Below are 14,555 nucleotides of genomic sequence, written 5' to 3' on the forward strand. Positions count from 1 at the left end.
CAAGATAGGGTGAACAGGAACTTCACTTACTATGCTATCTTCTATGGATATGGATATTTATTTATTTACTGTCTTGATGTGACCACCTTCCACAACAGTAGGCAATTTTCTGTGTGTTTCTCTGCAAGCTGTTTGTCATCTTGAGTTCTACCTTAATGAGGCTACCAGTTATAGGTGCTAGTTGTGGGCAGCCCCACAGGAATGATCTGTAGGAGAGGAATAAGAGGCAGCCACCCCCAGGAAGCCCTTGGGGCTTTCTCCTGTCTTGTAGTTTAGTCAACTAAGTTGTGTCTGACTCTTTTGCGACACCATGGAATGTAGTTCATCAGGCTTCTCTGTTCATGGAATTTTCTAGGTAAGAATACTGGAGTGGGTTGCCATTTGCTTCTCCAGGAGATCTTCCCAACCCAAGGATTGAACCTGCATCTCCTGCATTGGCAGGCGGATACTTTACCACTGAGCCATTAGAAGCCCCTCTCCTGTCTTAGCATCTCCAGTCTCACCAGAAGCCAGGTTTTAGAAAACAAAGACCACTCACAATGCCTGTTCATGGAGCTTATTTTGAAAACATGAGAGTTCGTGAGCACGAATTCTCAGCAGTACCCCATGTATATGATGAGAAGGTCTATCATTGAATTTGGTCTTTTGTTTTACTGTCTTTTAGCATCTTCTTCAACTTCTGTGATAGCTATAGCTCTGCTTTGAGAGTAACTGAGACTCCCTGGTTTCCTGTCACTCATTTCTGTTTGTTGAGATGTTTGAAAGATTCAAAGGGGATCATGAGTGTAGGGGTGCAGGTACCTTTTGGAATTAGGGTTTTCTCCAAGCCTATGCCCAGGAGTGGGATTGCTGGGTTGTATGGTAGTTCTGGTTTTAGTTTTTTAAAGACCCTCCATGCAGTTCTCCACAGTGGCTGCCCCAGTCTGCATTTCTACCCACCAACACCCCTTTTCTCCACGCCTTCTCTAGCATTTACTGTTTGTGTATGGTTTTGATCATGGCTCTACAGCAGAGACTAACACAACATTGTAAAGCACGTGTATGCCAATAACACTTTAAAAAAGAAGAGGGAACCATGAGATCATGCTACTGAAATTGATTTCTGTTACCTGATACTTTCATCTGTAGAGACAAAATAAAATGATAAAATATGACTGAGTTTGTAGAGCGATTTATTACTGTAAACGTAATCATGCTTATATTTATGGATTTATGCCTGTCATTTTAGACCTGTAGCTGAATGTTGCATTGTTTGGTCTGGGGTGTGCTATTTCACATGAAATGGATGTTGGAGAATTTATGTAAATAGATTTGATGGAAAATTCCTGTTTCCTGTGTTCTGGCTGAATAGTGGCTTTCTTTTTTCTGCCCTCTCCAGGTTTTTGGCATAGCTGCATAGACGCAGATGAGACTGTGATGGCCAGCTCCAGGGGCAGGTGCTGAGACACTTCCTAGCCACCGTCAGTGTTCATCCTGACATCATCACCAGGCTCCGTATCTAAATGCCACAGTGCTCTTGGGGCAAGTTGGGCTGGGAACCGTTGTTGCCTTGTAAGGTAAGTTTGTGAATGTGTGCTTGAGCCTGTGTATACCTCCATGAATTAAACGTAATGCTTCAGAGGTGGTGAGACAGGTACCACGGCATTGTCATGGTGTATGCAGCTTGTGGGAAAAAGAATTTGAACTCACTTTTTTGGATTAAGGTTATGCCCATCTAGCAATTCAAAAGTATTAGCATTAAAACTAAAAAAAAAAAAAAAGAAAAGAAAAAGCAGGTACCTATCTTTTTCCCTCTGTGAATTGCTCTCAGGGATCTTTGAAATTTATTCCCAAGCTTTACCATCTTCAGATGGGATTATGTTTAAAAAAGGTAAACCCGGCTTCAAAAATCTTACTTCAGAACAATGACATGTTTTGTTTCTGGTTTAGATAATCTCTTAAAAAGCAAAATAAATGCAGTCAAAATAATAATCTTTCTAAATCAAAGATCATCTTTTACTTGTTGCAAAACTTTCCTGTTTAGTCTCCTGTGTTAGGGGTATTTGTGTGTGACTTGGCAAAATACTTTTCATGGGTTTGTAAAGATTTAGCTAAAACTTTCAGAACTTTGTCTCAGTTTAATCTTAGCTCTCCTCCCCCCGCTCTCCCCCCAACCCCCTTACCCTGTCTTCAGGCTCAGCCTCCAGTAGGGAAAAAACAGGCTTGAAACCAAGCCCTCCCACTAGAATCTAATTTTAAATTTGCAATCTGTTGTCTTGTGATTTTTGCTTCAAATTTAACTTTGAAATAAATACATTTCATCCTTTCTCCTGCAATTTCGGAGGTCTGTTTTCAAATCATAGAAGGGTAATCATTACGTTTATTTTAATAAGTTCTTAAATACCTCAGGAGGGAGTGAAAAATTTTATTATTAACAATTATAATTTGTATACATCATTAGATGCCCTATGTTCATATTCTATAGTACCCTTACCAACAAGAGAAACCATGTTTTAATAGTTAACTTTGACTTGAATATAAGCTGGGTCATCTTGTGCCCACTGTGGGCTCTAATGCTTTATATTTTTGAAATATTCTTGTTATAGACAATCTGAGAGGTGAGCATCCCATTGAAAAAAGCAGTACTAAAACTCCAGTTCACTTAGATGGCCAATATAATAATGAGTAAGGCATGGTCCCTGCCACTGGGAGCTTGTAATAAAATAAGGGGTTCATGCAAAGAAAGACAAGTGTGCCAATGTACAAATAACCGTGCACAGACGGAATGGGAGGAGATCAAGCAGAGCGCCACTGGAATGTCGAGAAAGGATGGTGAAATCCAAGCTCGGTAGTCTTTTCTTCTTTATCTTGGGTAATTTTCTCAAGTCATCTGCTTTAAGTTTGGGTTTGGTGCTTTTTTGCTTTAGCTGTCAGCCTGGTGTCCCCATCCTCACTCTCTGAGAATTATCCAAGAAACCTAGGGACTTAAAGCGTTTATTCTTTTCTTTGCCATAACTGAATTCTAGGTAAGGGACCTGCCTGGCAGTCGATTAAGGCTCTGTGCTTCCACTGCAGGGAGTGCAGGTTCTATCCCTGATCAGAGAACGGAGATCTCATGTGCAGCATGACCAAAACAGTGAATTATAGCTTTAGTGTAGTTGCTTTGGAAAATACGAAAAGCAAAGTATACTTTTGAAAATTAAATTACCCCATAATCTCTATCTAGGATGCTAACTTTAAAATTTTTTACACAGGTCTATATATTCTCTATGTGTCTCTCTCTCCCTCTTCGTGTGTGTGTGTGTTTATGAGAGAGAGAGAAAGAAGGTAAAATATTAGCGTCTTTAGAATTTTAATCTCCTCAAAGCCAGTATCTTGGATATGCATCTCAAATATAAGTTTTTACTTCCTGAGAATAAGAGTTTTGCTCCAGAGGTGATTGACCCTAATAATATAATTATCTTTTTGATTATCTACTTCTGAACAGGGCAAGCCCCAGCAAGCTGACCCACAAGGCTGGGCTTTAATCATGTGGAGCTTTCCTGTTGTTCAGCTAAAGGGTGGGGCATTTTGCTGTCTGGAGTACCGCTTGAACTTCTGGTCTCATCTAGGGAATTAGACATCCTAAACCATAAAAATATTATTATAACCTCCTTAGTCTGCAAAGTGATGAGGTTATTTTTTGTTTCTCTTGTATCTTCTTTCTTTCTCCCTTTTTTCCTCTGAACAATCTGTAGTTATAGTAGTGTTTTTCTTTGTTCTCTCTGCCCGGAGACCTTGACCATGGGTGAGTTTCTGTTAACTCAAATGTTTTCTCATGCAATACCAAGAAAACTTCACATCTGATGATTAAAAAATGCAGCTAGTTTTGTATTATGGATCAAATTAAAAATATTTTACCTTTCTTTTTAATTTGTATTCTCCTTCTCCACTCATACATAATAATTGATGTTCACAGAGATCTTTCATAGATGTTCCAAGGAGTTACAATTTTCATTTATTTCAGGAGTGTTTACTATTACTCAGTGAACATAGTTATACTAATTGCTTTAAAAGCCTGATAATTCCAACATCTGGGTCACTTTGGGGTTGGCATCTATTGATTGTCTTTTCCCCTGAGAACTGATTAGATTTTCCTGGTTCTTTGGAATGCATTGTGGACACTTTCGAGTATTACATTGGGAGAATCTAGGTCCTGTTAAAATCATCTGGAGAATGTTGAATTTTCTTTTTTTTTTTTCCTATTTTAGTAAGCAATCAACCTGGCTAGGTTCAGATGGCAAGTTCTGTTTGACCTCCTGTGGGTGGTAGGTCCGATGTCAGTTCAGTTTTCAAAGCCTTTGCTCCGAAGTTGTGGCCTTGTCCACACACGCACCACTTGGGAGTTAGACTGAGAGGTGAGCTGTGTTTATGTCATAGCTCAGTTCGCCAAGCCTTTGCTGTCTTTCTCTGGGTCAGTCCCAGGCACATGCACCTGAGGAGTGAGCTGGGATTTGGGTAGGTTTATACATGACATTAGCTGATTAGTTTCCTCCACCTCTGTCTTCTGTGAGATCGCCCTCACTCTTTGGCTTGCAGGTATCCCCAGTCTCGATTTCTTTGGCCAGAATGACAGGGCACATCTTGTGAGTTTTGCCGCTTTTGTTATGGCTAGCTGTGTGCTCAGGCTTCCCAGTGGCACCAGTGGTAAACAACCAGCCTGCCAATTCAGGAGACAGAAGAGGTGAGAGTTCGATCCCTGAGTCAGGAAGATCCCCTGGAGGAGGGTATGGCCACCCACTCCAGTATTCTTGTCTGGAGAATCCAATGGGTAGAGGAGCCTGGTGGGCTACAGTCCATGGGGTCATGGTGGGCTACAGTCCACGGGGCCGCCAAGAGTTGGACACAACTGAAGCGACCCAGCATGCATGCACGGACTGTGTGCTCACCCTCCATGCAAGGCTGGGAGAGAAATGAGAGTAATACAAACTGAAATGGGAAACCCACTCTCGGTAGAGTGGCTTCTTCAGTTTTATTGCTTGTTTATTTATTTTTGGCTGCACTGGGTCCTCATTGCTAGTTTCCACAAGTGGGGGCTTACTCGTTGCCTCTCTGCACGTGGGATTGTCCCAGAGCAGGTATTGACCCCATGTTTCCTGCATTGGCAGGTGGATTCTTAACCACTGAAGCACCAGGGAAGACCTTGTGTTTCTTCCCATCCCCGACTTACCTGCTTTTGCTTATTCTTTGGAAGCCTCAGGTAGTTGCTTTTTACTTTGGTTCAGAGGTTTTAAATCTTTATCATTGGAAGAAAGACCAGCCACTGTGTCTTACTTCATCTTGGCTGCCACCAGGTACTATAAATAGTACTTCAGTTTTGTTCACGACTATTAAAGACAGAAGCCCTGTCCCTAGCGAATCACCCTGCTTCCCCATTGACTCTCACTTTGGACCTTGTTTTGTGTTTGCTGTCTGTTTCCTGATGACCTTGTGCCAGATAATGCCCCGTGAGTGCTTATTTTCTTATTGCATAATTTGTTGGAAAAGAGGATTCAAAAAGCTTCATTTGGCAGCATTGTCACTTTTAAACAAAATTTTCCCTTGACCAGAAACTCCCAGTGAGTGACAGCTTTAACTTTTTATTTTGAAATAATTATAGATCCACATGAAATTGAACACAGTAAGCATACTCTTCACCTAGCCTCTCTTAATGGTTGCATCTTAATTTCCGCAAACTACCAAAGCTAGGGATTTGAGACTTTTTTCCAAAGTGTGTAAATAGTTTTATATCATTTTATTACATAAGGCTTAGTAGGCTAATAAATCTATAAAAGCAGTCCCTGAGAAAGAATCACCTATCTGATGTATCTACGAACCACCCTAATGACTGTACTTTTTTTGTGTGTGTGTTAAATTGTGTTAGTTTAGGGTGTACAGCATAGTGGTAAAGCTATTTACTTTTCAGATTCTTTCCCCTTAAAGATTGTATCAAAATATTCAATATAGTTTCCTGTATTATACAGCAGGTACTTGTTGGTTATCTATTTTATGTATAGTAGTGTGTATATCGGAGAAGGCAATGGCACCCCACTCCAGTACTCTTGCCTGGAAAATCCCATGGACGGAGGAGCCTGGTGGGCTGCAGTCCGTGGCGTTGCTAGGAGTCGGACACGACGGAGTGACTTCACTTTCCCTTTTCACTTTCAAGCATTGGAGAAGGAAATGGCAACCCACTCCAGTGTTCTTGCCTGGAGAATCCCAGGGACGGGGGAGGCTGGTGGGCTGCCGTCTACGGGGTCACGCAGAGTCGGACACGACTGAAGCGACTTAGCAGCAGCAGCGGTGTGTATGTATTCATCTCAAACTCCTAATTATCTCTTCCCTCCTTTCCCCTTTGGTAACCATAGGTTTATTTTCTGTGTCTGTGGGTCTGTTTTGTAAATAAGTTCATTTGTATGTTCTTTTTTTCAGATCCAGCATATAAGCAACAACATACTATTTGTCTTTGTCTGGCTCACTTCCTTTAGGATAATAATCTCTAGGTCTATCCATGTTGCTGCAAATGGCGTTATTTCATTCCTTTTTATGGCTGAGTAGTATTCCATTGTGGAGAAGGCAATGGCACCCCACTCCAGTACTCTTTCCTGGAAAACCCCATGGACGGAGGAGCCTGGTGGGCTGCAGTCCATGCTAAGGGTCGGACACGACTGAGTGACTTCACTTTCACTTTTCACTTTCATGCATTGGAGAAGGAAATGGCAACCCACTCCAGTGTTCTTGCCTGGAGAATCCCAGGGACAGGGGAGCCTGGTGGGCTGCCGTCTCCGGGGTCGCACAGAGTCAGACACGACTGAAGTGACTTAGCAGCAGCAGTATTCCATTGCACAGGTCCACCACATCTTTATCCATTCATCTGTCAGCGCACCTTTAGGCTGCTTCCATGTCTTGTCTGTTGCACACAGTGCTGCCTATACTGATTGAGAAAGTTCCTTTAAGTACTTTCACTGTGCACTTATTTTGATGGGAGTACTTTTTTACTCTTTTGCTGTGTATTTACTTTGATGGGATTTAAAGGAAGTTACTATGAAAAGTTTAGCTCATGACTTAAGGAGAAAGGTCATGGTGTTGGGAAGAATGGAGAATTCATCCTCTCTCTAGTGTCCTTGGTCTCTGACCCTAAGAATCTCTTGATTTTTTTGGACCGCCTCTACTTTCAAATGACGCCTCCCCATCATGTCACTAGGTCTCCTTTGTCAGTATTTTCCTCTGGATCATCTCAGGCTGCTCAGTCCTGAGCTGTCTCCCCGACATGGAGGAGAGGTACTCTCTCAATTCCAACCCCCTTTCTTAAACCTCCAAAAGGAGGAGGGATGTAGGAATTAAGTGAAATGAGACAAAGGCGAGGCCATGAGTCTCTGCCTAGGTGATTGAAGGTTGGGGAGAACAGTGGAGCAGGGCAGGCTGAAACCATCAGCTCAGCTCACAGAATCAGGGTGATCCCAAACCCAGGGGCCTGGGCTGAGGGACCTACACCAGTCTGCAGGTGGAGGAGACATAGAGAACAGCACACAGTCTGGAAATGGGTGCATTTTCTGGGCACTCTCATGTAGGAGAGCTGGCATTTTTAAGGCCAGTGTGTCTTTTCTCTAGTTTACATTATGCTAACACCCTCATCGCTTTTCTCTTGCAGCTGTGTGAGTTTGGTTTTTTACATTCTAGATTAAACTTTGTCATTCATTCATTCTGTGTTTTCCTACTGAGCTCCTAGTGCCTTTCAGGCAGTGTTTTAGGCACTGAGAATATAGCAACACTCGAGACTAACTTTCTGCCTCCCTGATGCTTAATTAGGTTCTAGTGGGGACAGATATAGAATAAAAAAAAAATAAGGAAATGAAAAACATTTTTTGAGACAGTTATGACAAATGTTAAGGAGTAGGGGGGAAGCAAAGAAGAGGGGTGGGAAGTGTTGAGCTCCAAGGGGTCATTTTGGATAGAGATGCTAGGAAAGATCTCTTTAAGAAGGTGACATTTGAGTCAAGATCTGGAAAGAGCGAGCCAGGTGTAGATGCCTGAAGGCTGGAGAGTTGGAGGCCAAGGAAAGAGCATGAACAAAGGCTCTGGGGAAGCCAGGAAGCTGTATCTTAGAGGACTGGAAAGAAAGTTTAAGATTTGAGGTTTAAATTCAGACAGTTGTCCCTGTGTTACAGTCTTGCCCACCACCTCCTGCTTAATATGCCTCCCCCTAACTACCCTCTGCAAGTGCAAGCTGTTTGAGGCCACTAATATTTTCCCTAAGGAAGTCAATAGGGAGTTGAATGAGTTTAAAAATGGTAACATTTTCTAGCTTGCCATCATGTATCTGTGTTCTGAGGCTCTGCTTTTCAAGTTGTTACAAATTGAGTTTATTACACTCTTGAATTTGTTACGATATTTCTTCTGTTTTATGTTTTGGTTTTTTGGCTTCAGAGGCATATGGGATCCTAGCTCCATGACCAAGGATCAAAACCCCACCCTCTGTGTTGGAAGGCGAAATCTTAACCACGGGACCACGAGGGGAAGTCCCTGCTTGTCCATTTCTAGCCCAGTTTTTGCATTTCAGCCTGTCCTCTCCCCCCTTAATCTTTCCCCTCTTTCCTAGTGACTGTGTGGTGATTTTGTTGGCTAAGTACTGATCACTACCTTGTACTTTTGTTTCTAAAGTGCATGAGCATTTTTTGACTCCTTATCATGCATAGAACACTTGTAGTCTCTATGAGTGTGAGTATTCATCGCTCAGACGTGTCTGACTCTTTGCAACCCCACAGACTGTAGCTCAGCCAGGCTCTTCTGTCCATGGAATTTCCCCAGGGGATAATAATTGGAGTGGGTTGTCGTTTCCTTCTCCAGGGGATCTTCCCAACCCAGTGATCCAATCCAGGTCTGTCACATTGCAGGCAGATTCTTTTACCTTCTGAACTATCAGGGAAGCACTCTCGATAGAGGCTTCAAAAAAAAAGTGTAAGCCACTTTCTAACCAAAGTTGCTTCCAGATTCAGAGAAACAAATAAAGACTGTGTAAATGTAAAGTGTAAACCAGGCTGTTTTGGTTTGTTGTAAGTAAATGATAAGAGTTAGGTAGGAGAGAGTGGGGGAATGTGAAGATGGTGAAAGTAGATGGCATTTGCCATTTGTACGTGGAGAAGATTAGGGCTCTCAAATCACCAGTGTTCTGTGGGTTGCCTGTGGGATGGGGTCATCCCTGAAAGGGGAGATTGTGTCTGTTGTATGCAGTGAGCAATTTTCATTTTTCATGCTTGTGTTGTTTCAGGGTCCCCCACTGACCCCCACATGGGCCTTCATGAGTCGCACTGACCTTTGGGGGAAAGCTCTTAAAGGAAGGGGTGTTTCGGCAGTCCCTAGGAACATTTTTCTCCTAACTTGAGTTGCTTCAAACTTCCTGCTGACTCAACTTAGATCATCCCCTGAGAATCGCTCTTGGTAGGATTTAAGAGATTTGGCATTCATCTCTAAATTCTAGTTCTGAAGATAAAAATGGCTTCTTTCCTACCTTGGCTGGCTGAAAAGAATCTTGCTACTAAAAATGCTATTAATATAACAGACCCATCAGAGCGATGCAGGGAACGCTGTAATTCTTGAAGGCTGGGGCCATTTGCTTTAGGAAACTGCTCCTGAGGCTTTTAACTTGATTAGTTTTCTGTTGGCAGAAACAAGCCTAACCAGAAATTTGTTGTTGAGAATATGTCTGTCAATTTATATTTGCAAACTTTTGCATACAGCAGAAGGGGGGGGCTCCATCCGAGCATATTGGGGGGTCCATTTGAGCATATTTCGGGTGACAGCTTTGGCTTTCTACACCATGGTTTCTGTCACCTCCATTCTTTCCCTCTTTTGAGTTTAAATCTATGTGATTCTTAAAATGGGACTGTGGCTAATACTTTTTCTAAACTTTTATTTATTCCTTGGCAAAACATATAGATGCATAGACACATTCAGGTATCTTTCTTTTTTTCTTTTAGCTGTGCTGGGTCTTCTTTAGACTGTGTTCAGGCTTTCTCTAGTTGCGTTGAGTGGGGACTACTCTGTTGGGGGTGCGCTTCTCTTCTTGCAGACTCTAGGCACGCATGCTTCGGTAGTTGTGGTATGCAGGCTTAGTTACCCTGCTGCATGTAGTTATCCAGGAATCTTAGTTCCTGGACCAGGGCTGGAACCTGTGTCCCCTGCATTAGCAGACAGATTCTTAACCACTGGACCACCAGAGAAGTCCCCATCTATGTATCTTCAAGTGAAAGTCACTCAGTCGTGTCTGACTCTTTGCGACCCCATGGATTGTAGCCAGCCAGGCTCCTCTGTCCATGGGATTTCCCAGGCAAGAATACTGGAGTGGGTAGCCTTTCCCTTCTCCAGGGGATCTTCCCAACCTGGAATTGAACCAGGGTCTCCTGCATTGCAAGCGGATTCCTTACCAACTGAGTTATCAGGAAAGCTATACCCTTAAAAAATCAAGAACCCTGAGACACTGGTCATGGCTTTTAGCCTTACTTTAGATGCTTGTTAAAATATTTTACTTGTAAAAATGTAGCACATGATATTCTTAGGAATATAGATCACATAAATGGTCACACATGGACCATGAATCTTTTCATTTTCCCTGTACTGAGTTGAGTCTCTATGTTTTTTTCTTGCTTCTTAAAGGTACCAGCCAGAGGGGCGTGAACTTATTGCTTTGAAGTATATTTGCTACTAGTAAAAGGATGATTCTCTTTCTTGGAAACTTCGCTCTCAGAATCATATGATGTGTGACCTGGTAGAGAATATTCCAGTATGGGAATAGCTTCACATCTGGTGTCTGTATGAGTTACCTCTGAACTCATCGGAACATTCAATGGAGGTTTTTCCCTTCTTGTTGCCACAAATTTCATTTCTGTAAAGATGTGCTTGTAGGAGTTTAAGCAACCTTTGAGACTGAAGAGTAGGATTGTAGAGTGGTTCTGGAGCATTGGGAAGGAATATATTATATTGCAGGGGGTTTCAGAGTGTAATAGGTCCAATAAATTTGTTCCTGTTTCCCTCTGTACCTTTTGCTTTTTTGTTTATTGTATCCCTTCCCTGGCTTGGAGTATCAGTTTCATGAGAGTGGAGAATGTGTGTCTTTTTTTCTCTGCTGTATTTCTGGTTTCTGGAACATGGTAGCTATGCAGTATTTATTTTCTTTCTTTCTTTTCTTCTTTTAAACAGTTTTCAAGATTGCTCAGCCAGTCAGGGCAGAAGCTGGCATGAGCATCCGGGCTCCATCCCCACCTCTTTGTTTAAAAAAAAAAAAAAAAAGGATTTATTTGGCTACATCAGGTCTCCAGTTTTGGCACTTTGAATCTTTTAGTTGCTGGCATACGGGATCTTAGTTGCCACCTGTGGGATCTAGTTCCTTGTGAAAGTGAAAGCGTTAGTCGTTCAGTCCTGTCTGACCCTTTGTGACCCATCCATGAACTGTAGCCTTCCAGGCTCCTCTGTCCATGGGGATTCTCCAGGCAAGAATACTGCAGTAGGTAACCATTCCCTCCTCCCAGGGATCTTCCCCACCTATGGATCCAACCAGTGTCTCCTGCATTGCCAGGTAGATTCTCTACCATCTGAGCCACTGGGTTCCCTGACCTGGGATCAGACCCAGGCCCCCTGCATTGGAAGCATGGAATCTTAGCCACTGGACCACCAGGGAAGTCCCAGTATATATATTTTCTGAATGAACAACCGTGTAAATGATTATACACATCAACTCAGGGATGCGCTCAGCTGTTCTATTTTTCTTCTCTCCTTTCTGACCATTTTCATGTGTGTATCCTAAGTGTATACAGTTGAAATGGTCTAGAGAAACCTCACTGCAGAGCAAGGAGAATAAGGCTAAATACAGTCATACTTGTCGAGCTTTGAGGATGTTTTAATTTCTCACTGTGGGTAACAGCCCTCAGACCAATGAGAGAGACCGGAACAATGTTAAGGAAAGGACTTGAATTAACCTGGGTAGCTCCAAAAGGCTGAATCGCATTTGGTGATTTCATCATGTGAATTTCTGTGTGCAGGGCACTCTGTACCAGATTAATGTTCTCCAGTTGGATTTGCTCCCAGAAATGAACCCATTAGTTTGCTGCCGGGCAGAGAGTGGGGTTTCTGTTTTGTTTTGGGCATCTCCCTCTCCCTCTCCCACTTCGCCCCCCTTCCCCTGTTAAGGTTTTCAGAAAGTTGTGGCATTAAAGGTAAAAAACCCCTTTTCTTTTTGACTTTATCAGGAAGAGTTGACTGGACTTCACATCTTGGGCTTTCCCGTTTTTGATTGATTTTGAAGTGTAGATGAAGTCAGGATGAAACGGAAACCTATGGGGAGGAAGGACCTTTATCCAGTGCATCTCGGAGTTTCGCCTGGTTTTTTGAAATATGTCATTTCAAACAGAACGTTACTCATTTGGAGCAGACACCTTGGTTTGTACTTTTTAGAGTTTTTAGTTGGTGGAGAGGCGTCGAGCTTTAAATAGACAACTCTAGAGGTTAGGGAGAAGAAAGCAGGTGTTGCCAGCTTTAGGAAAGCAAGTCTGTGCCATGCCTGGAGTGCTGCTCCCTCCCCCGGCAGAGACCCGTGTCATCCCCCATGGCCTTATTTATGTTCTTATTTCACATCTCCGCAGGAGTAGTCTCAGTCGGTGATGTTAGTTCTCACCTGCTGCCGCGTTGAGTCCAAGTGCCTGCCAGGTGCATATAGGCGCCGCTGTTACCTGTCAAGCTGTCTGCCCTCTGTAGGTACCGAGCTCTTCCCGTTAACCGCCCGTACCCATGGGTGACTCAGTGATCCTCTCCTTTTTTTTTTTCCTTGCTACAGACCATAAAACCATGGGAAACGCAGAAAGTCAAAGTGTCGTGCATGAGTTCTATGGAGACAAGCACGCGGTCCTGGGGCGCAAGCACACGTCGCGATCCCTGCGCCTGTCGCACAAGGCACGGCGGACCAGGCACGCCTCCTCCGGCAAGGTGATCCACAGGAACTCCGAAGTGAGTACCCGGTCCAGCAGCACCCCCAGCATCCCCCAGTCCCTGGCTGAAAATGGCCTGGAGCCCTTCTCCCAGGAAGGCACCCTCGAGGACTTCGGGAGCCCCATTTGGGTGGACCGAGTGGATGTGGGCTTGAGACCCGTGTCTTACACCGATTCCTCCGTCGCTCCCAGCGTGGACAGCAGCATCGTCCTCACAGCAGCCTCCGTGCAGAGCATGCCAGACTCGGAAGACAGCCGGCTTTACGGGGATGACGCGACGTACTTGGCGGAGGGCGGCAGGCGGCAGCGCCCCTATGCCTCCAACGGACCCGCGTTCATGGAGACAGCGAGCTTTAAGAAGAAACGCTCCAAATCCGCAGACATCTGGCGGGAGGACAGCCTGGAATTCTCACTGTCTGATCTGAGCCAAGAACATTTAACAAGCAACGAAGAGATCTTGGGTTCCGCCGAGGAGAAAGACTGCGAGGAGGCTCGGGCGATGGAAACCCGGGCGAGTCCGCGGCAGCTCAGTGCCTGTCAACGGGCCAATTCGCTGGGAGACTTGTACGCTCAGAAGAACTCTGGGGTGACGGCAAACGGGGGACCCAGGAGCAAACTTGCAGGCTACTGTCGGAATTTGGTGTCTGACATCCCCGATCTCGCGAACCATAAGATGCCACCAGCTGCCGCTGAAGAGGCTCTCCCCTACAGTAATTATAACACACTCCCGTGTAGGAAATCTCACTGTCTCTCTGAAGGTGCCACCAACCCACAGATTAGCCATAGCAGCAGCATGCAAGGCAGAAGAGCAAAAACCACTCAGGTAAAGTGCCTGGAATCTGTTTTGGTATTTTGGAAACTGGTGCATGACTCGAAGTGCATGATTGGGCTCTTAGAAGGTTTCCCATCTTGTAGCTGCGTGTTAAACACAGTTTTTTCCCTGGTGGGTGCTGCCTCTCTGAAGATTCGTCTGTCTGCTGCTTCGCCCCTCTTGCAGTTCTGTTGCTGAAGGGGTGGGGATTCAGGAAGAAGCTTCTGTGTGTGTGTGTGTGTGTGGGGGGGGGGTGAGGTGACAGGAGTGGGAATGAAGCTGATAAGTTCGTATGGGGAAACTGCCTCTCCAGTTCAGCTCTGAGCAGCATCTCACTGGTTCTGTGCTTCCTTCCTAACGTGGTTTTCTCTCCGTGGACAGATGGGGATGGTGGGCTGTGGACTCTTGGAGCTTATTTCTCCCGCGCCGCAGGTGGGAAGAGGTTAGTCGGCAGGCGGCTCCTTGGAGGAAGCCTTTTTTGATTCGGGGCCGGCTCTGGTCATTTGTCAGCTTCTGTCCGAGGTTGGCAGGCTGACTGCCTTCCCGGGAGCCATTTCAATTTCCTGTTCCTTTGCGATGCTGGCCAGCCCTCTCTCTCTGGAGGGAGGTGTTGCAGGAGGAATAACATGGGTGGGTTCCAGGTCTGCTCTGCAGCCAACTGGCTTCTGACCTTGGGCAAAAACCTGACTTCCAGGTGCTCTTCGGAGCACTGGGGTGAAGATGCTTGACCCAGCTGCTTCAGGGTCTGGGGCATGATGGTGTGCGTGTGA

The 14,555-nt window shown here is 44.5% G+C and overlaps 1 protein-coding gene across 6 annotated transcripts in view; it reads left to right on the top strand.

Moving 5' to 3' along the window:
* Nucleotides 1-14,555, top strand: part of TIAM1 (T cell lymphoma invasion and metastasis 1) — a 465,511-nt gene that overhangs the window by 292,089 nt on the left and 158,867 nt on the right. For 5 of the 6 annotated variants that reach the window (XM_027538787.1, XM_027538923.1, XM_027539081.1 and 2 more), the window contains 2 exons: nucleotides 1,379-1,556; nucleotides 12,824-13,797. In XM_027538787.1, coding sequence (XP_027394588.1) covers nucleotides 12,835-13,797 — 963 coding nt within the window. In that variant the 5' untranslated portion in view covers nucleotides 1,379-1,556; nucleotides 12,824-12,834. Of the gene's footprint in view, nucleotides 1-1,378; nucleotides 1,557-12,823; nucleotides 13,798-14,555 lie in introns of those variants that run through there. The other variant, XM_027539159.1, reaches the window with a different exon arrangement.

Source organism: Bos indicus x Bos taurus, chromosome 1 (assembly GCF_003369695.1).
Source record: "Bos indicus x Bos taurus breed Angus x Brahman F1 hybrid chromosome 1, Bos_hybrid_MaternalHap_v2.0, whole genome shotgun sequence".
NCBI lineage: Eukaryota > Metazoa > Chordata > Mammalia > Artiodactyla > Bovidae > Bos > Bos indicus x Bos taurus.